Source organism: Bombus terrestris, chromosome 7 (assembly GCF_910591885.1).
Source record: "Bombus terrestris chromosome 7, iyBomTerr1.2, whole genome shotgun sequence".
NCBI classification, from domain to species: Eukaryota; Metazoa; Arthropoda; class Insecta; order Hymenoptera; family Apidae; genus Bombus; species Bombus terrestris.
In genome coordinates, this window is record NC_063275.1 from 7,643,805 (window position 1) to 7,668,775 (window position 24,971).

At 33.8% G+C, this 24,971-nt stretch overlaps 1 protein-coding gene across 2 annotated transcripts; it reads right to left on the minus strand.

Moving 5' to 3' along the window:
- Positions 1–4,239: 4,239 nt before the first annotated feature.
- On the minus strand, positions 4,240–23,601 carry LOC100648041 (aminopeptidase N). 2 transcript variants are annotated; one of them, XM_048407890.1, is made up of 12 exons: positions 23,519–23,601; positions 20,585–21,121; positions 19,750–20,205; positions 19,044–19,227; positions 18,604–18,763; positions 14,422–14,503; positions 10,345–10,694; positions 8,739–9,016; positions 7,850–8,043; positions 5,666–5,971; positions 5,488–5,566; positions 4,240–4,742 (listed from the first exon to the last, which is right to left on the minus strand). In XM_048407890.1, the coding sequence occupies exons 2-12, from the start codon at positions 21,061–21,063 to the stop codon at positions 4,515–4,517; spliced, it is 2,796 nt and encodes a 931-aa protein (XP_048263847.1). In that variant the 5' UTR covers positions 21,064–21,121; positions 23,519–23,601; the 3' UTR covers positions 4,240–4,514. The 2 variants fall into 2 exon arrangements, with proteins under 2 accessions (XP_048263847.1, XP_048263846.1); XM_048407889.1 differs by lacking the exon at positions 23,519–23,601 and having other exon boundaries at positions 20,585–21,986.
- Positions 23,602–24,971: the final 1,370 nt, after the last annotated feature.

Here is a 24,971-nt window from a genome sequence, read left to right on the forward strand (position 1 = left end):
TCTAATACACTATCTAGATCGCCTAACGCACTAGTAGCTCAGAAACCTACCACATTTGACCGAGTAGAGAATAGGCCACCCGCTGAACGCGCGCAGATGAAGTGTTTCAAATGCGGAAAGCTGGGACACATGGCCAACAAATGCCAAAATTTTCTACAACCGAGCCAGTACGACCGACCACCCGCAAGAATTCAAGCAGTCCAGGAAAGGGACGAAATTTTCCTATAGCAATCTCTCCATCGTAGTATTTCATTATTCGCATCCACTCCCAAATATTTGTAACTCTTTTGTACTTAACGTCACATGAAGGTTACAATGTCACAGATCCTTGGAGTGATTTCGTTATGATTTCGCTATCACGCTGTGATGATTCTTATCATCAAAACAACTCAGATATTCAAAGCGATCAGGTTATGTTATTTATCCTGTATATATGCAGAGCTGTCTTAATGCAAATTAATAACGTTTATTGATTACAAGTACTTTATAATTTGATGTGTATTTATGCTTCGACATTATAAAATGAGTGTAATGAAGATTAGACAGAATTTTTTCGACTTGTAGCAAGAACACTACTTGTAGAAAGACAATTAATGAAAATCAAATTGAAAAGTGCGTTGATTTTTACAATAAATTATATGTGTCAATTCTAATTACAGATAGGTGGATTCAGTAAAAATTATATGTAATATTACATATAATAGTTTGTTCCTAATACTTTATGACAGCAAAATTTCTTTTATAAAATTGTATAATGTGACTCTTCAAAATCATATTTAAAAATTTACTATTGGAAATAGTATTGATATATATACTTTTATATAAAATTTACTATAAAATTTCATAAAAATTTGTGTTTGGTATCATTTTAATCAGGAAAATGTCATTGATATGTTAATGAAATTTATATTAACTACGCATTTAAAATAAATTGTGACACTTGTGTTGGATTACCGATGCGAAGGCCAAAATAACCATATTTCGAGTGTCCAGAATCTAAACAATGTTTAAGGCCTGTCATGTTTGCCCTGAGGGAGGATAGAGGGGGCCCTGGAGTTCCACCGGGTGCCTCTCTACTTCCAGGGCGTAGTTCGGATATATCTCCGGGACAGGAGTAATATCTACACTAACCGGGGCGGAGAAGTGGTTAGCAAGGTCCCGCAGGCGTCTGTATTAGGCCCACTTCTCTGGGACCTCGCGTATGACGGGGTGCTACAGACACTGATGCCTCCGGACTCGGCACTGACGTGCTACCCAGAAGTGGCATGCGTGGCTTCCATCAGAGGATTGGGGCTGGAGCTCTCTCTTGAGAAAATCAATTACGGGGCTTCTCCAACAGAATACCGCCTGATTCTAGGCTGGGGTTTTTAACTGAAAAGAAACAATGGATATTTATAATCTGGTTAATCCAGATGTAAGACGGCATATTGTACCGGTAATGAAAGTATTATTTACTTAACAGGATTACCTTATCTAGTTAATACTGCCTGTCAATTTTCCAGATAAGATTATCAAAAATAATTTCTCCTTTGTATATGTCGCGCAGAACAATCCAAATATCCACTGAAATCTTTTCCACTTTTCAGTAACTTACGACTTAAGTATAACTTTACTAATTTCTAAGACTTCTATTATTTCATTTAAATCGATACGTATAAATATCTCTGAGATTATTCATGAGACTGAAAAATGTTTCAAAAAAAAGCTAAATTAGCTATTATGGGTAGAAACATAGAGGACATATGAAGGACACCTTTATTGTTTTGAATGAAATTATTTTTTAATACATTAATCGTTCCGTCTTGACATTACCTATGAAAAGTTATCAATTTATCTATGTCGGAAAATTAATAATTTAGCAGATATGTTATCTTCTATTTTACAAAATTTAGTCTACGAAGGATAAAGGAACGCAAGTGTAGAAATAGTGCCTTAGATTTTTCATTGTCTTTCTCTTCTGAAGACAAGAAGAATTAGTTCACTTTTCGTGATTTACTTCTATCTATAATAGTATTAACTTCATGAATATAAACTAGATGATTTATTACTATTTTACGCAAAATGGCTCTAATTTACTTTATGCTCTATCGTATTCTTACATTGTGTGAATACATATATTCTATTATATCTATAGGGAATGTATCATAATATATGAGACCGACTTCAGGAGTGAAGAAAAGGCATAATGAAAAAGGTTCATATGAGCATGGCTCTATCTGACCTTGTTTTAAAATTATAGTCACTATGAACAAAAAATATATGAAACTTACGTACAAAAGTGCGTTTCTAGAGCAGCTATTTTAAAAAATGTACCAAAAAAGTGATAATTACTGATATACTGAATTTCCACGAATTTAGCATGCACTTTTCAGGCGGCGCAACACGAAATATTTATTTTCTAGAATATTTGACAGCGATTTACCCAAGAAAGTTCCGTTAAATCAGGTCAAATTCATCCCAATAGCTCGAGTGAGTAGACTATATTATTTATGGCCACTGTATATTGTTGCACTAGAAAGTCTTTCAATTTCTTCTGTAGGATGTTGGACTTGCTGCACCATTTTCTCATAAGATGTAGTAGGATGGAATTTGGTCCATGTCGCCGATGCTATATTTTTAAAAACATATCTGCAAATGTCTCCGTAATCAGAGACAGTTGCAGTTCTCCTTTTTATTCTTTTTAAGTTAACGATGAAATTAAAAAGCTGTTGCTCTAATAAGATTAGTTATTGGGAGTTTAAACACCTTTGCTTGTACTTCCGTTATTACTTTCTGACACTTGTTTGTAAACACGTTTTATCTGTCCGAGGGTTCGACGAAGAGTCCTACAATTCCCATATTCTATTAAAGATACATTATACACATATCTTTTGTTATAGGTATTTCTTAATTATAACAAATTTAATCAATTTCACTTGCAGAACGAAAAAGATGTATATACTAAGGGATTACCCGTCAAAGGTAAGTATCACTTTCACCCTTCGCTTTATCCATTTCTCCCGCAAATTATAATTATAAATTATTAAAAAATATCAAATTTTTTATTCTCGTTTTTATAATTCTCTTTTTTTAATTTATTTCTAAGTTAAGTTATTCTCATTTAAATATCTTGCTGTAATTATTATCATACAGGTTAGGGCGGAAATCGTAGCACAACGGGGCAAGGGGTGATTCTACGTAAAAAACTAAGAAAAAATTTCGGCATAACGCTTTTTCATCCGAGGCTCCGTTTTTAAGAAAATCGAGTTTGAAAATTTGACAAGTATATCTAAATTTGGAATAATTCCCGAATTAAAGAAGAATAAATAGTCGATAGGAGTTTAAACTGCATGTGAAAATAAGTAAAAAATGTAGAATAAAATTTTCTCATTTGATGCTTTGTTTCTTCAAGAAAGATAAATTTGAAAATATGTCATGCGTGTGTGTCAGATCAGTGCGCAATTAAACAAATTCAAAGTTTATTTTCTTGAAAATGAGATTTTAAGCGGAAAAATATTCTTTAATATTTTAAACTGATTTTTACATGTATGATAATCTCGTATTAATTAGTTCAGTTGAAGTATTCTTGACAAATTTTCAAACTCAATTGTCTCTGGAAGCGTCATATGAAAAATTTGTATTCTATATGTTTAACTTACTTTTTCATACAGATCCATCCCGTGCCCGGTTATTTTTATGATTTCCGATCCACTCTGTATAAGAGATCGTTACATTAGCAATTATACCATAACCATTGTTGCGAGATATCTCGGGAATCACGGGAAAAGACGTAGTACACGGACAAGTTGAAGAGTTAAAAAGTTGGAACCAGTTAGGGTTAACAAGGCTGATGAAGTCAGAAGGTTAAAATTATACATGTATATTGTCTTATTTCGAGTGAAAATATAAAGTTATAAAAGTCACTCAATATTTTATTTATTTCTAAGTCTCTTTATCATATATCTATATCTATACAGTTACAATATTATTTGTAATATTATAAAATATTAAGTTATTAAACACTAACTGGTGTTTCAAGTAAACGACATAATACCTATATACACACATGATTGCACCAATGCATGAAACATTTACTATATAAATTATGCATCTTAATTAATATGTATCATATTTCTAAACAGCTTCATGCGATTAAAATTACTATTTATTTTTCATGTTATAATGATACTCTTTTTCTTTGTTAATATTATTGTAAATAGATTAAATTGTACGAATTAAATAAGTAAATCCAGAACGACATTATGATTTCACTCTTTATTATACATTTTTTAACATAGTATAAAAATATATTTGGACCAAACATCATTCCCTACAATCATTATTACACATTAAATTATAAAAATATTCCAAATCTTCACGGATTGTATATTATACCTCTCTATCGAATCATTGATTCCATGATCGTGTTAATGCATTCTATACATATGATCATTCTCGATTTGTTCTAATACTTGGTTGTATTTTTATGCGCCTCGGTTGCTCGGTGAACCAATTAAATTCATTCTAACTACAGTTCAATTGAATAGGTTTTTAGTAGAATCTAAAATAAATATTGAGAATATAATGAGAAGCGTTTCAAACGTCAGCGAACTGGAGGAGTTCAAATAGTCCCTGTGAGTGTGCAACCAGTTCTCAACGGTTTCTTGATGGACGTTAAGCCATTCAAAATTTCTGATTGCCTTCAATAAGATAGGCTGAATAATGACTGGTTTCCATCTCTCCTTCACCAAAAACGTAACTAACTGTCAAGAAAAAAATGATTGCGTACTATTAATTATTAATAATTGGAGAAACTTACTCAAAATGATGATAGATATATTTACTAGTATGAAGTTTAAGTTACTACTATATAATGGAAAACCACAAGGAAGGAATATAATCAGCAATTATAAATCTCAATAACCAGTTATTGAATATATAAAAAATGTTGAATGCTATTTTGAATATATCCTTGATTATTATCATTTATAATATTTCATATATCTATTACCTATTTTGAGGACCTTTACATCTTTTGATATATCAACTCATCAAATCTTTTGCATGTGCTTTTACATTATAATTATGAAACTTTCTAATACTACGACAATTGTGAATAGCACGTTTAAACATTTGTTCGTACAAGTTTTCTTCGGATTCATTCTGTATCTCTTTTCATTGTTGGCTATTGTACCAACGATTCTTTGTAGGAACATAATAACCCAAGTATACATCAAATATAATGATTAGCCATGATGTTCTTTTCAATTCTACTCTTGTCATATAAAAATGATTGAAAACATTTATAAGTTATATCAGACAAAGGAAACGCATGAGCGCATGAAGAAAGACAATAAGAGCATATTTCCATAAAGAAAAAGAAAAATTACATTAGAGGCATTATTAAAATTCATTTTGTGATAAAGATCGACCAATGCATTTAATTAAAATAAATAGAATTAAAATAAAGTTTTAAAGTTAATATATTTTAATCAGACGTTATCGTACCTGCGTTAATTGATCCTTATCTGTAATTGCGCTTGCAATTATGTCAGCACTAGATTTGATGATGTCTTCGGCTTCGTTCCTGAAATCAAAAAGTTCTGTAGGTTATACCGAATCAATCACACCTCTATATTATTTGATCGGATTCTCAACGATGAAAACAATTCCAATTGTTAATTACAATTTTTTTATCTTCTCAACTTCGCTGATGAGCACTTCCAGAGCAATGCTGACACCCTTTGCGTTCTGAGACACTACATTTAGAACTGCATTATCAAATGTCACAATTGCGTTTTCCTGAATGGACATGTGCAAGTATTTCTTCAGAAGATCTACTGAATGGGAACAAGCCAAGAGAGAAATTAATCTCTTTTTTTCGACTTCGTCCTTCGTTTTCAGGAATTCGGTCAGAGTGTAGTTCCACGCTTCTTTATTTGCAGATCTTATTCCGTCGCAGAGAATACCGTCTTTCAGGTCAACGTCGAATCTGTAAATAAAGTAATTACTTTTTTGTTAAAAAAATTCATCTTGCACTATACATATTGACTATCTCAATATCGGCAATATCATTTAATTCTGCTTCGATCCACCATTTTTTGTGACTCAACGTCTTGCTTTCGTTTCAATCGAAAAAATGGGTTTCTAGTGTTTCAATGAAACTTTTAGCATGTAATTGAAAACAGGAATAACGCATACTAATTAACGATTATTTCTCTCAATTACAAGAAATATTCTAGCAATGGGAAATGATATAGAAAACGGAATTCAGTCAGGAATTTATATTATATATGTCGGAGATGGAGAGACACCGGAGCCTTCCCGTTGAAACCGGGGAAAAACCCCTAATATTGTAATTTGGATTCAACCATAGCCGTAGTTAAGCAATCACCGTCCTTCAGCCAGATTGTAATTGTCTGAAATCTATGAGAATGTGTTTGGGTTCGAGGAGACAACCAGTCACCGAACGTAGCCACGGTCAAGGGACGAACGTTTTGTCTAACACAGTTATGGAGGAAGTCTATAGCCCTCCATAAAAAGAAATAGTTGTAACGGCACTCGACAGTAAGCATACTAACGGTTTCTGACTCGTGACCCATCATACGCAGATCCTATTCTTTGGGTAGGTCGATTGCTGGTTGTCGAGACATATACGCAAAATATTTTCAGCCAGCCTGATGACCTGTCATAAACCTTAAGCCTTAATTAACGAAAATAGGCAAACAGTCTTTTCCGCGAATCACACTTCCGAAGACTGACCAATTAACAATAACGGCAATTTCCCTCATTCTTCGAACGAAGACTTGTTTCCACGAATATAAAAGACCTGGTGCCGCCAGAGAGTATGGCAGTTTTTCCTAAACAGCGTCACCGTGAGGGTTTCGAGTACGATCTCATCGACTGAGGTATCATTTCGACAGAGTGCTTACTCCACGTGCTAACTGAGAGTATCACCTAGAGTATCACCGACGAGTAAAGAGTAAAAGAGTCCCGTTGACCGCGGATTCGTTATTGAGCCTAGGATCATTGTCTTTAGCTTCTCGGGTATCTAATTATCGCGATTATTTGTCAAATTCTATCATAGTCATATTTGCACTAGTAAATATCTTCTCTATTGCGCAATGATCACGTCTAATGCCAATAGGGATTCGTTTCACGCCCTTAACCCTAACTCTAACCTTAACGCAAACCCGACATATATATATGTAGTATCGTGGACAAAAAGGCCTACTATATCGATCGAACCATAAACAATGTAACGAGAGCCGAGGCGTCGTAGGGTCCATCAATGTGTCGTCGGTCCTTCAATGGAATAGTCTCATAGAAAAGGCCTACGTGACTCTGGCTACGAGTGTTTGCGGAACACATGCGTGGTGGGGCGAAAAAAACACAGAGGGATGCGAGAAGTCAGAGTGTTAGTTGAGAAGTCAGAGAGAGTGAGTGCAGAAGTCGGAGAGTGTGAGTGAAGGAGCCGGAAAATATGAATCGGGAAGTTGAGAACCGAGTATGATAATAAAACGTACGACGATATTGTAATCAGTTCGTTGTATTGAGTATTGCTTGTTAAACTAAAACTTAACTCCAAATAAAACATCATTACTTGTCCTTCCACTAAGGTCCATTAAGAAACTACATATATTCTCTAATTAACTTTTACTATCGCGTGATACATAAGTTTTCGTATAATTATAGCAATCGTCATGATTCAATAATATGCATTTACGTTTAACAATTGGAAAACAATATAATCGTAAGATTTGAAAATGATATACACCATCGCTAAATCTTCATTTATTGTGAATAAGTCAACGATAAATGGTAGGGTAGATTAAAAAAGAAACTAGTGAGATCAAAAATAGCAACTTACGATCTACTGGAATTACTTAACCATGCGTTGAACTCTCTGTTGGTATAACTTTTGCATTCGTGAACACCAGCGTAGCAGGCCCATTGTATTGCATCTACCCTAAGAAGTTTCACGATATCGGGCTCTTCGCCTTTCTGATACGGCTCATACCTCACTTGACTCGTCACGGATTTCATTATTTTCCGAATATAACTCTGCAACGATTTTGAACTTTTATTTAAACAGAAATAGAAAAATTCGTTGCATTAGAGTAAAAAGATCTTCCGGAAGGAATACAATATGTGTATTCTTCTTATTACGTAAATTCGATTTTTTCTGCCTACTACCTTTTGTGTGAAATTGCCTATTGTCTGTTTTAAAATAGAAAACTTGCAAGACCGTAAATATTATGAATGAACATGATATGTAAAAATCTATAAAATATACAAAGTATAGTACTCGGTTTAGTATTTAATAGGTAAATTAAATTTCTATCTGGGTCTTAATCCTTTAGTTGTGTTCATAAAAATATGAATTTGCATAAATATTCGGAGGCTGCTTATCATAGAACGATTGGACAAACATTACATTAGAAGAGATCGCTTATAGCCATTTTTCAACGTGTGTATAATGATATATGACTACTATATTATTTAGTCAATTAAAAACTTAATTTTTAAAATATACTAAGTTAATAATTCTATAAATTAGAAATAATTAAAAACAATTTCTCTATCACCAATAGAATAGCCGTTATTAATATAACTATTATAGAAAAATAGTTTATACGTGCTCGACTTATATAATAACCTATATAATTACCAAAATGAATAAAATATATCAGAAATTAAATAATGAATTAAAATATTTAGCTTCTTTAAGTCATATGATGTTATAAATATATGTATACCATGAAATTATTATATTGCTTAGAAGAACGTAACATGTTGTGCAAAAATGGCATATTCCCGAAGGTCGTTCGCCAAGGCACGTAATCAGTTTCTCTCTCAAGGTAAAGTGTGAGTGTCAATGCTACCGTATAGTTCAATCGGTTATTACGAGCCATGTTTAAGGCATCATCGATTAACTGAGCACGGTTTACGACGTGGATATTCTCGTAGTTATCCGAATTCAGCTGCATCGACAACAATTTCCACATTTCTGGCTCATAGTTCACGCGATAATAACCTAAAACAAACCGAGTAACCAATAATTAAAAAATGAAAGTATGTATGTGTTATTCATTTTGTAAAAGATTAGACCAATTCAGATATATTTATAGTAACGTTTAGCTTAATTATCTTGCACGCTTTTAAAAAAATTTAGTTAATTATTAATATAATACATACACATATTTTTATAACGTTAAGATATACTTTTACAGTATAATAAATATTTGAAATTCTTTACAAAATAGTTAAACCATTAAAAATTGATGATTTTTCAGATAACACAATTATAAATTAAGAACATGTTGTAATTGTCTGATTTATATATTAAAATATTAAATTATTATGACATTTAAAGCTACGATAATTATTATTGTATTGAAGTATTTATAAGAATACTTTTCCTAGATTTGTAAGCTTCGTAGCTCGAAATTTCAATTTGCAATTCTTACAAAGCTACATAATAATAAACATGTTGTTTCTAATTACTACATAAATATGTTGTTGTTAACTATGTAAATATTTTATAAGTTTTCACAGCAATTATATTTTACGAAATTGAAAATTCATTCAATTTAAGTTTTAATTATTGGTGCGTAATTAAATCACTATAAATTCCTGTATAAAAATGGTTTGTTTCTCTCTACGCAGTAACTTAAGCACCAGTTTATGATTCAAAAAGTTAAAATTATTTTGTATTATATATGTTTCAGTTAATAGTCTCAAAACAGTTATGTATTAAATTTTCTTCAGATCTATTTATTAAAAAGAGACTTTATTTTAAGCATATTTCATCCTAAAATGAAAATTATTGATGTTAAACCTATAGTAATAAATTTCAATATATGTATATTCAGCGTATTTCATCCATATAAATAAAAAAAATTCTTTAGATCTTTGGAATTCTTGAATTTTTATATGGATTGTTTAATATGGTATGTTTCCGCTTTGGAACTATTTACGCATTCAATTTTTTACGAGTTCGAAAATATGTTATGTTGGGTAGTAATTATACGAAATCATAGATACTGTGACGAATATAGTGCCCAATAAAATCTAAAAAGAAATATGTTATTTCACGTATTACTACTGTTGTATTAGTATTAGTTGTTGTAATTAATTAGTTGGGAGGAAATGGCCCCATACTTTTTAATAGGGTTATATTTTCAACTACGTATTCTTTAAATATTAAAACTAAAGAGGATCAAAACCCTACAATGAAAATGTATTGATTTCATTGATATATTTTAATCTTAGAAGGAATCACCCCAAAATCTCCCATTAATTGATGCTGATAATCATATTCTACTATACTAGACATTTTTAAATATAGCCAATATTACACACCTGCTTGCTGCGTATTCACAATAATCCACCCGTCTGTCTTATTAAACTTTATCGTTTCATTACGGCCTGGTTTTAACCACATAATTGGAGTTGTATTATTAAAGTCCATGCTAGACGACTTGACGTAAGTTATAGGCACCCACCAGTTTGTGTCATTTTCAGTTTTATAATATGAAAATCGTTCTTGACTTAACTGCAGTTCATCGTCATGGTTTCGCTTCACATTCACAACCGGATATCCTGCGTTGTTCACCCATCCGTCCATGATTTTCCCGAACGAAGCTCCATCCCATTTTTTATTCTTTCCAAGATGCTCGAAAAGATTCGTCGAATTTGCAACATTCTCTGCACTGCAAAAATTATCTCTCGTTAATATGATTTGTCGGCAAAACAAAAGACAAAAACTTGAAAAACCAATAACAAACATATGTAAATAACTTTTAAATGAAAAATGTTTACAAATATTTAATTTTTATTTGGGAAGTGTATATGACTGTAGAGTCACAGTCTTATTGTAGAGTCTGACTGTAGAGTCAAAATCTTATTTTTTATGAGTAATTGAACAATACTCTAAAAATTTTTGTCGTATTCTTTCAGTTCATAGCGTAAATTACCTATTGTGTTAAAATATTATTAAATAATTTTTTTTTTATTGATCTTATTGTACGTAGAAAGTACGTGTGCTTCTTTTGGATACATATATCCCATTGGGTTTTTCATTTTTATTCCTATGTCGATGTTGTAATTGTATATTTTAATCGCGAAAAAGGTACCAAAAAAGGAGTAGTAGCGGAAGATTTGCGGAAAATGCTAAATATACGTGTAAACTCCCTAGAGTTCATATGGGATAGGGATTCCTATTGTTTTACGGGTAGCACGACAGGCTTTGTTTCACGGACAGAGCGATCTTCTTTTGTTTTACGGACAACCATTTTTGAGAGGCACGCATTTTCCCAAACGGACGGACAGAGAGTTACATTAGAGACAGACAAGGTTACAGAATAGTTATTTAAAATTTTAAAGACTGAAGAAGAAAGATCGGTAGCTCAGGACGTTGAAAATCGATTCTCGATTTTTAGGTAAACATTGTACAAAACTCGTTATTTCTCATTCATATAATTATTGTTATTTATTGTTATAGACGGATGTTAATTGTTGTTTATTTCTGTATTTTATCTAATTACTTTATAATAAAAAAAACTCGAATTTTAGACTACAGAATCGATCCCCGAATTATCCCAAGATTTACGATCTTACATACGTATCTACAATATGTATGAAAGCACAATATGGAAAGATGTCAAAAAAAAGGACAAAGACAATCTGTATGAGTTGCGAGATTCCCCTTTGCAAAATATTCTGTACAAAATATTATGTATAATAAGAAATAATAGATTTATAAATATGTATATCTATACATATATAATAAGCAGTGGGCATAATACAAATACAAAAGATCGTGAGTGTTTAACCTTACTTATCATTACGGGAACACGTATGTATGTCCCATCTAAAAAAGCTGATGGATCTCATATGCCCCAATTTTAAAAATTGCAGAAAAATATAAGTTTTAAATTTGATATACATTCATGCCCAGCTTGGTACTTACTTTCTAGGATGAAAAAAAATAGAATCAAAATAGGAAAAGGTCGGATCGGAGAGGTTAAAACGTTACCATCCTAATTGCTTACAAATACACGTTTCTCTGTAGACATATATAAATTCGTAATGATTTACATTGTAGGTTTTGTTAGTCAAAAATCTGGATAACCTTTTCTTTTCTTTTATTTTTTTGCATGAATGTTGTAATATGCGATCTAATTTGTATGAACATCGCAACATATATGTCGGATTAAAGTCAGGATTATGGTGAGGGGCGTTTAATGAATTTTCTTCGACATATATATATCGGAGATGAAAGAATACCGGAACCTTCCCTTTGGAACTTTGAGAAGACGCCTTAGTTCTGTAATCTAGATTCCACCGTAGCCGTATTAAGAAACTGTTGTCATTCGATCTGACTGTATTTATTTGGGATTTATGATAGTCAGCTCGGGCTCGAGGCGACAACCAGTCGCCGAACGTAGTCCCGGTCAAGGGATGAACGTTTTGTCTAACAAAGGCATGAAGTAACTCTATAGCTCTCCTTAAAAGAAATACTTGGGACGGGGCACGACGGTAAACATTTCAACGATTTCTGCCCCGTGGCTCGCTACACGCAGACTTTGTCCTTCGGGTAAGATGATTGCCAGATGCCAACGCATCTTCACAGTATATGTTTAGCTGGGCGAGGACCCGCTACGAATATTAAGTTTCAATTATACAAAGTCTTTCAAATAGACAAATAGCCTGTGCCCCAACTACGGGAAGATAAGAGAAATCTATCCTTCCACGAACGCTTCCCACTGGCAGCTTTTTCCAAGGACAGCTAACGTCCTTCTCTAACCACCAACATAGAAATTGACCAATTAACAGTAACGTCAATTTCCCTCACCCTTCGAACGAAGACTTTCCTCTACGAATCCGATGATCTCGTGCCCTTAGGCACACCCATCATAGTTTTCTTCGACAGCGTCACCGTGACGGAGAGACAATCTACGGTACGATCTCGACAACGATTCAAGTAACTCTTGGATACGTAGTGATTGCCCCATGCATTAACATTGAGTACAACTTAGGCGCTAAAGAAGAGTAGAGTTCGTCATCCCGTTGACCGTGGATTCGTTATTGAGCCTAGGATCATTGCCATTAGCCTCTCGAGTATCAAATTATCGCGATTATTTGTCCAATTCCATCATGGTCATGTTTGCACTGGTAAATATCTCCTCTATTGCATAATGATCATGCCTAGTGTCAATAGGGATTCGTTTCACGCCCTTAACCCTAACTCTAATCGTAACGTCAACCCGACATATATATATCGGAAATCAAAAGACATCGGGGCCTTTCTGGAATTTTTGGGAAGATCCCCAATACTTTAGTCTAGACTATTTATTATAGCTGTAGCTGAATAATAAAACTCAGAAGTAGTTGTTTATGATTCAATCCGATTATATTTGCCCGAGATTTGTGACGGTGGGTTCGGGCTCGAGGTGACACAATTGGGCGCTACGGGATGAAAGCGGTATGAAACAGAGGTATGGAATAGTTGAATAGCTCTCCTTAAAAATAAAGTTGACCCGAGAGGTACAGAGAGGTACAGAGAAGACTATGTATGTGTACTTCCAGTTGGGCTGGGGGCAGTAAGTTGAGTTCTACTTGTACTGTGGACTAGTAAGTTTAGTTACACTTGAATTGCGGACACGTAAGTTCAGTTCGACTTCGGAAGAAAACGCATTTGCTATCCCATCCACCGTGGATTCGTTACTGAATCTAAACATCATTGCTATTAGCATCTCGAGTATCTAATCGCCACGGTTACTTGTCAAACTCTGTAATAATCATATTTGTACCAGTAAATATCGTTTATGTTGTATAACAATAATGGCTAACTCAAATGAAAATTCGTTACACGCCTCTAACCCCAACGAGAACTCGATATATATGTCGGAGATGTAGGGACATCGGGCCTTTCTTTGGTAAGATCCCCAATACATGGGCTCGAGGTGACATAAATGGTCGCCGAACGTGGCCACAGTCACGGGACCGTGTTTCATCTAACAGAAGAAGTACCGATATTGAGGGACACGCTGTATTAGCAATCAAGCCTCCACTAGGAGCAATGTTGGTTTTACGCGGGACTGCCTAGTAACGGCGCTTCGAATTATGTTGATATTTCCGATCAATATGTAATTGACAAATGTGACCGTATCTCTCTTTTATTTTGCAATCACCTTGGAGAGTTTACTGATATCGTCTAGGCAGTCAGTGTAAAAGTAACCCAGCTTCTGAGTTAACGTGTCTACGTGCTACAAAATGTATTCTATTGTACAAAGAGTTTTCCCGTTGACCGTGAATTCGTTATTGAACCCAAGAACATTGTCAATAGCTTTCGTTAAACTTATTAATTATTACGCGCCCAAAATTTCTAACGAAAACTAGACATATATATCATATAAATGACTTAAATATACGTACTTCTGCTTGAGGTATTCCTTTAAACCTTCGTGGAAAACGTTTTCTGTCAAGATGTGTGACATCATCCGAATAACTGACGCCGCTGCAAAGATATGGATACACATTACAGATTGGTTTTTAATAATTCATGATCATTATTCAATAGCGATTATTTATGTTTATTATTCATTATTCAAAACATGAATATGTAAACAATATCTAGATTTCTTCCAGGATCAAATGATATACATCTGTATATGCATCTTATTTGTTTTTTTTATTTTTAGTTTTGTTAATTGCATTGTTATTAAGAATTGCAAAAGAGAAATAGTAAAAGTTCTTTTCAATTTAAGCATTTCTCATGTTAAGAAATGCTTCACCAAATGAGTTGCGTACGTTTCATACGTTTTATTTAAAAATTTTGAATAAATTCACCAATAAAAGATATTGACCCTTCACTGTTCCATTATATGTAAATATGTATATTACGCAGACCATTGTCGACACGAAAAGAGCTGATTTGTTAAGGGCAAGTTTTCATTAGGAAAGATTTTTACTTCTTTTTGTTTAATTCTTTACATCCTCAATTTGTTCAATTTGGACATTTGGTAGAATTTTTTAACAGTTATATTAACATATTGATGGCTACCTCCGGTGGGGTACCATACTCGCATTTGCTAGGTTATATCCTTTTTGAGGTCTGCTGGGTGTTTCCTTTTCGGTCTTCTTTCCATGTTTGAGGTGCTCATCGTTTCCTTAGCTAGCCGGTTTGGGTGTGATGCTATTCTTGACTTGTATTTTTCCGCATAGCAGCTGATTGCTTCCTTGACCGTAGGTATTCCCACGTCCCTCCGTATGTCCTCGTTTCTAACGTACCATGGGGAGTTTACTATTCTTTTAAGAATTCTAGCTTGTATTGTCCCTATTTTGTTTATATGGCTCATTGCTGCTGTCCCCTATAGTGGTATTCCGTACGTCCATATTTCTTTTATGATAGTTTTGATATTTTTAATTTATTTTCTATGCTTAATTTGGATTTTCGACTTGTTAGCCAATGCATTTGTCTCCTCGTTGTCCATTTTTTGTCTATTACTGATTTAGTATGCTGTTTCCAAGTGAGTTGTCTATCTAAATGGAGTCCTAGGTATTTGACCTGTTTTGTTTGTGTTATATGCGTGCCGTTCAGTAGGATGTTTGGTAGTATCTGTTTTCGCAGTGTGAATGTAATATGGTTGCATTTATTGGGCTTTGCTTTTAATTGTTTATCTTGCAGCCACTTTCCTATTTTTGTGATACTTTCTTGCAGCAAATTGACTGCTGATTCTGGGTTAGTGTACCCGACTAGTACAGCTGTGTCGTCCGCGAATGTCAGTATTTTGCTATTGGTAGTTGTTAGTATGTTGGCCGTGTATATGTATGGCATTGGTCCTAAGACGCGTCCTTGCGGAACCCTTGCCTTGATGTCTTTAACTTCAGAGTATGTGTCCTAGATTTTTATTACGAAGGTTCTGCTGTTTAAGCAAGATTTTATTAATTGGTGTATTTGTTCCTGCGATTGTTTCCTGATTGCTTGTAGTACGCTTTCCTGGTTTATTTTGTCAAATGCTTTCTTTATGTCCATAAAGAGGGCTGTGCATTATCGTTTCTTATTATCACTGCGATCCCTCCGTGCGCTTTTCTTCAGGGGTGTGCGGTATCATATATGGTGTAGTATGGTATTTTCGTTTAGCTTTTTGGAGTGAAGCGTGTTTCTGAAACAAGTAATATGTCGATATTGTTGTTATAGAGGGATGTTCTATTTTCTGCAGCCCGTTGTTGCAGGCCGCTCGAGATCCAGGCTGCTATTTTCAGCGTGTCCATTTTTATTTTTTGTTTAGCATGTTTGTAAGTAGTTTTAGCATGACTGTAATTGGTTCTGTTTGCTGTCTGAGAACTGCGCTTTGTTCGCTTTTCATTTTTGTTAGCATTCCGGTGTTTTTGATGAATTGTTTGAGCAGTTCCTTGATTTCTGTAATGTCGTTGCTGTTATTGTTCTGATTTTGTTTGGCTAGGGGTGGCGATTGGCTGATTACTTGCGCGTAGCTTCGGATACCAAAGGTATTAGTGTTACTGTGGTTTATGTTCATTGCATGCTGTAAATTTGATGTTGTCTCAGTTTCTGTGCTGCAGTGTAGCGCTTGTAAGATATTGTATGTCCTGTTTCGTAGCGGCGGAAACAGTTTGCGTTACATTTGATTTCTGACTACACAACCTTTGTAGCTAGTTGGGTGGTTTCCATTGCAGTTGAAGCATTTTACTTCACTTATTTTTCCTACGTGTGGACAGTTTGTTGTTAGGTGCTTTTCTGCGCATTTGACACACGCCGGTTTTCTGTTGCGGTATTTTTTTGCGTATACATATTGCCAACACCGTATGCATTGCGGTACGTCACTTTTATGGTTTGGTGGCTCCACTGTTACTATTGTGTTTAGAACTTTCATAATTTCAAATATTTCTTTGCTGTTGCTTTTAGGTTCAAGCTCACTTAGAAATAGCGGTAATGGCTGTTTAGTATCATATCTGGTTATGCTGTCTATTGCTCTCTCCTGGTGCCCGATTTTTGCTAGTTCCTCGCATATGTTATTTCTATTTGTTTTTGGGTGTAATCCCGTGATTACTGCATTGTAACTTTTGTCGTCTTCGAGCTGTTAGGTGTGATACCCTGCGTTTTTCTCTTTTAGTGCTTTTATCACTTTTCTAAATGTTTCTGGGGTTTTGATTTGAACTTTGACTTTTAACTGTTTTATAGTGTTGTTTTCTTTCCCTGCCGTGTTGTTTAGTAGTTCAATGGGGGGGTCTATTATTTGAGCATCTATATAGATTGGTGGTGGTTTAGCGATGCCGGTTATTGGTTTTTCAACTGAATCTGTTACTCTCTCTTCTGGCAGCGCGCTAAATGAGTTTCGGAGAGTGATTTCTTGTAGCTATTGTTGCTTATCTGCTACTATTGCTTTCCTATCGCTTATGCACGGTGTTACTTTTCGTTTTTTGCTGGAAGTTACCACCTTCCAGCTTTTCTCATAGTGGGTTAGTTCGTTGTTCTCATCATTGTTTTGTGTTGTTTCCATGTCTATTTCGTTTATAACTGCATACCCTTGTTCTTCGTTTATTCGTTTATTGGCCTTGGGTTGGTAGAGCTTGTGTCTCTAATTATGTAGAATGTTTCGCCTTTAATTGTAATTTTTATTGGTGGAATTTGCATTTTCCACCATTTGGCGATGGGTGATTACGTTACTGCTTTCTCTTCCATTTGCCGCACTTCCACTGAAGCACTGTTTCGCACGTCCGTTTAGCTCGTCTGCTCGGGCAGAACTCGAATGCTTAAAGTGCTTCATGAAAGTATGTGAACACTTGCCGTAGAAAATTTTTGAAAATTATGGACAGAGATATTGTGTCCGTTATTCGAACCTTTTTGAAATTTCATTCATGAAACATAACTACCTGATTTTTTTGGTAAAATTTGTAATCAACGCAAAAGTATAATTAGCAGTAATTTATTGCAAGAAATATACTTATTGCTAGTAAAAGATTAACGAACAGCCTAAATAGTGTAATGAATAATTGACTGTTGGAATACTTGGTTAATCTTTGCAAAGTCTATACTTGTAATAAATATTTTGTAACTTTCTATTTAAATATTTTATCAAAAGATCTGTTTATAGATCGTACTAATATAATCATGACAGTCGTATCTCATTACAATACCTAGAGAAATTTCAAATGAATAATATATTGTTTTGTGTAATATATTCGTACGAGTTCATATATTTTTGCGAATTATAGCGTATGTATTGTACTTCATGAGTAATAATGTGTGTGTCTTATTTCGATGATTCTGCATGAAAAATTTAAAATAGGTAAAAATTACAAACAGATCCGTTATAAGACGTCTCCCAAATATTTATCATCGAAAGTCTCACCTTTTATTTTTGCCTGATAATGTTTTGGCTTAAGGTTTAATATATTAATTAATTGATAAGATACATAGGTACCTATCATCTCTTGCCCTTGACATTTGCCAATAAATAGAAACTATTAATGGTCACATCGTATTCGTTTATATCTTTTATCTGATGTTAAAAATGTTGCGTCGAACTTTGCTCTGAATATTCTCGAACATATGTATTGGGAATTACTTCTAATAACAATGAGAAAATCTCTTACCTTTCTGATACGCAATACGGTCGAAAAAGTTTCGAATTTTTTGAGGCGTGTACGCGTCCTTGTTCATGGGACGCGAATTTTCATCTACATCTGCAATGAAAGCGTATCCATGTATGTTGTCAACGACAAACACTTCGTCTAATCGCCATTCGGGTAGTACCTACAAACATATTACAAATGTACTAGATATGATACAAGAATACGTTCAAATACTCGGCGAATACTCGGCGAGAATTTAATGGTGAAAGATATATTTGTTGTTAATTGATGTAGAGGTCAGAAACATACGTAGAACGAATAGTTATCATAATAGTCATATAAAATATGAGCAATTGATAATTGAAATTTTAAATGCAACAAAAATTCATTATCCAGTTTATAACAATTCCCTTATAACAAATTAATAGAATATAAGTAGAAGACACATTTATTACACTTACCTTATGAGTAATAATGTATTGGAAGTACTCTGCAAATCCTTCATTCAACCAAATCCACGTCCACCATTCTGGACTAACAAGATTTCCAAACCACTGGTGCGTAAATTCGTGGGCTATAATCTTAGCTATACCTTGCTTCTTACGAGTTGTGGTAACACCGTCTTGATAAAGGAGAGCGGACTCTCTGAAATGAAAAGTTTCGATTGAAGTCTGCCATCAAAAAAATAATATTTTTTAAATAGATTTTAATATTGCATTAACTGCAGATATATACATGAGATATGACTACTTTTAATATTTATTTACTATCACTGAGATTTGCACTTAGAAATTTTTTAATATGGAATTTAGGACGAGACTCTTTATATTTGGGGCAATTTAAAAGAATGTGTTTAACGGTAGCTTAGCAATTGTAAACGTTATTCGTTGATAAATTAGATTTCTAAACTAGATATGCATGTGTATAAACCTTATGTAGACAAAAAGCCACGACATTTGGTTTTCTTAAAAATGAAATTTCTAGTTTTAAGAAAGCACATCATTAAAACTCTACTGGTATGTTATTTGTTTGATTCATCATCCATTCCTAAAAACTCTTATACGCATTGGTTGAAAATTCGATGAGTTCGCCCTTGAAATTTGAACTTTGACCTGTTGAATCGAATTTTGATTTTGATCAACTTTGATTACGTGCTGTAACAATTACTTGTAAGTGACGAGGCCCCAATTTTCCATAGCGGCTGGCGAAAAGTCCTTCAGCGTTACCTGATCTATTTTTGGTACATAATGGGTGAAATTGATGGCGGTATATTCATTTAAAACTTCTAGCAATTCTTTACTCTTCTCTAAGGCGTAATGTGTCTGATTCACTGCCTGTGGCTTAGTACACACTCTAAACATGCCATCTTCGTTGCATGCATAATTGGAGACTATAAATGCCACTAAATAAGTGGATATCTTCGGAGTTGTTTTGAACTTAGTTGTCTTCATGTCGTTTTCCACTTTTGGTTCTTCAACTAGCAACGGAGGCATGTTTGAAATCGCATGGTAAGATTTCGGATGGGTTATAGAAATGTTGAAGCGTGCCTTGAAAGCAGGCTCATCCCAACAAGGGAATGCTAACCGTGCACCTGTTGGCTCGAAATGAGTTGCAGCCACATATCTGCAAGATGAAAATAAAGTTCTCGAAAATATTGATCGTTTCGAGCAAAAAATGAGCGAGAAAATGCAAGAGTTAGTCGTAATTATTCTTTACGCGTTATGAAGCGAAATGATGGTGTGCAAAATTTTCTGGTCAATTAGATTCAAAATGAACAATTTAACTAATTTTAAATAATATTACATAATTACCTAACAGCGTTTGTTTCTTGTATTGGTTTCTTTTATTTATCATGCTCTTATACTCAATATTATCAAAATTCTCTTGAGTGTCAATAAAAAATTACATGAATGAAATTACAAAATGAATATAAATGGATATATATAAAATGAAAAATTTATCTAAGAGATGACTAGCGAACTATATAAGAAGGTATTCTTACGTTAGATTGCCATTTTTGTCGGCAGATCTGCTCCTGTAAAATCCTTTTAATTGATCGTTTACGACTCCAGAATAGCTCACAGTAAGCAAGTATTGGTTTCCCTTCTTAAGCTTGTCACCAAGCGTGATAATTAAAAATTCATGTACTTCGTCAGTTGTAAAATTATTCACCTTAATAGCGGTTTTATTTAAATCGTACAGGGTAATATTCTTTACAGTGAGGTTCTTCATGTTCAGTGTTATTGACTGAGCATCCTGAATTTCAGCTACAATGTAAATCTTCACTTCACCGGTAAATTTGAAGTCTGTTTCTGATAAATTTGAATTCAAATTCACTGTCACATCTAGCTCATAAAAATTTGGTTTGGCTTCTACTGGTAGTTTATAGCTTGGTTCGTCGACTTGAGAGCTGATCACGTCTCCAAGTAGAAGATTCGTGAAAATCAGATTGATAAGGAATGGTATCAATATTCTTGCCATTTTGGATCGATTCGGCAAACAAGCGCATCCATTGGATGACCCACAATTCGTTTATTTTCTATTTTGTAAAATATATTATTTATTTATATATTATTATTTCGGCTCGTGAATGTTGATGAAATTTCATTACTCGATTTTACTTGTAAATCACGCGAAATGTTAATTTGTGCGTATGTAATTTAATACTACACCAGAATCATCTGCAACCTGCGATAGATTTTCAATGTACATTCGTATCTAACGCTTCAGCTCGCTTGCAAATATTTATGAGATACGAATGAGAAGATAATATCGTAAGAAATGTAGATGGAATCGTATACGTGTAATCCATCGAATGATTTAGTGATAAGAAGAAAACGTAATAACTTCCTTAATAGCTCCGATCATTATGACTTTCATATTTTGATCGATATAGAAATTGATATTTTTGTAACAATTTCTCGAAGTCGTCGGAAAATTACGTCAGTCATTGGCTCGTCATACCTTACAATTCAATCGCTCAGTCTGCTACGTAAAATGTCAGCTAGGTAGTTACACGTTAACGATTGCCTTATGAAAGCCTACCTCTACGTGTGTTCATGCTTTATAAGGCACGCATGGACGGGATATTATCAAAGATATATCTAATTCTTCTAATCTTATCAATTGACATGTTGTCCCGATCGAAGTTATTATATCGTCGGATAGTGACCAGAAAATGGTCTGTTATATTCACGGAATTTCTTCGAAACGTTCAATTGTAATCTAAAACGCGCATTTTAATCTAAGGTTATGCGATATTGCAGTGAATTACAATGTAATACTTTAATATGATTGTTTGTTCAAGCATTGATATTAGCAAGATAAGAGCAAGTTCTTAGCAGTTTAGTTCGTTTGGCTCTGTCTTATCGCCAATATCGCTTGTATTATTATATTACGTTAGGTAATTCTCTATTTTGATTTAGTAATGTAGATAATGTAAATAAATTTTATCTATTTATTCTAGATAAAATTATTATTCTATATTATTCTATAAAAGATTATTATTATGATTATTCTATAAAAGAAATATGTTTTATTTTTCGAGTTGTACGTATTAATGTTTAATTCTTACAATATTTCGGTTGGGTATTGAGTCATTAATTTCTCATCTATCGAATTAACCGATTGAGGAACAATCAGTAAAATGAGATAACGCAATATTTTCAAAAATTATTCTTTAAAAAAATCGAAAGCACAACAAGAAATTCTATAATATGAGAAAAAGAATGTATCATAGTATTATTAATATTTAAACTTCTTAAAATTTTTCTAGAATTTAAACTTCTTAAAATTGTAGAATCTAATAGTACCTAGGTAGCAAATGAAATGGCAAAGAAAATGTTGAAGTAACTACTTTAAGAAAAACTTTACATCTTTTCATTTGTATACCCGTGACCTTTTATATACAGAAAACCGCTGTTACGAAGAGAATAGAATTTAGCGAGGCAAATAAATTCAAAACAGGGAAAGATCCATATTATTGTACCCTTGAATATAAATGTTGTTTTGGGTTAGAAGGTCTAGAAATAAGAGAATTATAAATAGATTGTTATTGCTGTTTCTTGTACCCATCAGCTAGAGTTACACACTAAGGTTAATTTTTCTTGGTAATGTCCTTAGATATAAATGTATGAACGTGCTCCCTATCATACTTTTTTGTATAGAAACATTGAGAGAGTGAGGTGCTGGATCAGCATATGTACTTATACCTACACTTATTTCAATATATTTTTCAATTACATATTCATCCACTCGTTCCTCTATCAGTCAACCTCAATAGAAAAAGATGCTGGGCAATATTCGTGGGATTTCTTCTTACAATTACAACGTGAAATCAATAGAATTCATTAATTTAAATGGATTAAAAAGTGTATAAATTAAATAGTACGTAAACGCCCAATTTTGGTCTTTAATACGTAAAACAATGTAAAACACCACGAATGAAAAATAAATACTGGCATTTCATCCATATCTTAAATTTTCTAATGCTGAAGAACTCTAAAATTTAAGAAGACCTCTTTTATTATATCAGAAATATATTTTTTTATTTTAAATCGTTTTTCTTCACATAATTTTGTAGCGGAACATGAGTCAAAGGACATTTCGAATCATGTTCTGGTTTTGCCTCGGATTGTCGAGACCGTTAGATTATGAGTAATGTAAAAACAAATAAACTCCGGGCAATGTCACTGCTACGCGCAACCGTCGAACAACGACAAATTTAAATGTTCCGTCTCTCCTCCAATCAGTATAAATATACGGACGCAATCGCGAGCGATGATATAAGAATATAAGTGTATAAGGCGATTAGCTGCGCATTATCGAACGGTCTGTATCGACTTTAACGAGTATCTTATCACGTAAAAAAGAAATTCTCTTGATGATACAAAAAACTTTATTTCTCAAGAGTCCAAGACCCTTGGGTACCACTTACAATGTTCAAGTATCGGCTCACAGTTTAGACTAACTTGCTCGTTAATATTAGGGTTTATATACTATGCAAGGACAACGGAATAGATGGTGGGGGTATTGTTTTTGGAAATTCTTTACCAGGGTGGCGATGTGTCGCCTAAAGTGACGTCAGTGTAGAAGATTTTGGGGTTACAATCTCCGCCACGAACGATAATGAGATTTATATTGTATCAAGGACTCTGTACACGTATATTTATTCATTTTAAATATACTTGACAAACGGCTACGATTTTATTTTGGCTTTCCTTACTAGTCAATACTTAACACGACCAATCCACAACAATTTTATACGCAAATTATGAATTATGGTCGTTTCTTCATGCCGATTAATTTCCTTGTAGATTGTGGATTTTTATACAAATTCATATTATTTTGAACACAAGTAAATGAATAAAATCCAAATAGAAATATGTTTCATCTATTAAAAATTATTGTAATATCGCGGAAAATTGAGGTATACATTTTTCCTCATACTACTTATAATTTATAATTTATTTACAATAAAGAAACTAAACAGATATTAATTAGGCAGAAAACAATGATGGTTTAACTTGAACTGAACGTAACAACCTTATTTTACTTCAAGCACTCTCGCAACTCGACAACGCAAACAACTCAGTCTCCCAACAACGCTAACAACTCTACTCTTCGGCTTCCCGACTAGCTTTGACCTCTCGGTCAACACTCTTTGAACCCAAATCGACTCCCTCCATTAGCGTTATTTTTTCTTTTCTTTAATCTTATCATGCCAACGCCCCGCAAGAACTAGGTGACCTTAGTCACATAGGCTGTTTTCCCTATGTAAACTAACACTGTTTGAAGGACAAACGACATTATTTTGATCGATCTCTAATCAGGCTTTTTTTACGACACCACATTACAACCAGTGCTCCGCTTTAGATATTTTATATTTTTTGTATTTATATACGTCGGAGATGAAAGGACACCGAAGCCTTCCCTTTGGAACTTCGGGAAAATCCCCTAACATTGTAATCTAGATTTTAATTATAGCCGCAATTAAGTAATTGTCGTTATTCAATCCGATTGTATTTTTTCTTATTTATTTCCTTTTATTCACAATTTGTTGAATTTGGACATTTCGAAGAATTTCCAAACTGTTTGTTTATCATGTGGGTGACTACCCCAGCGGGGTACCATCCGCGCGTTTACTAGATTATATCCTTTGTGAGGTCTGCTGGGTGTTCCCTTTTCAGTCTTTTTTCCATGTTTGAGGTGTTAATCGTTTCTGCAGCTAGCCGGTTCGGGTTTGTTGCTATTCTTGCCATATATCTTTCCGCATAACTGCTGATTGCTTGCTTGACCGTTGGTATTCCCAGGTCCCTCCGTATATCCTCCTTTCTGACATACCAGGGTGCGTTTATTATTGTTCTAAGAATTCTAGCTTGTATTATCTC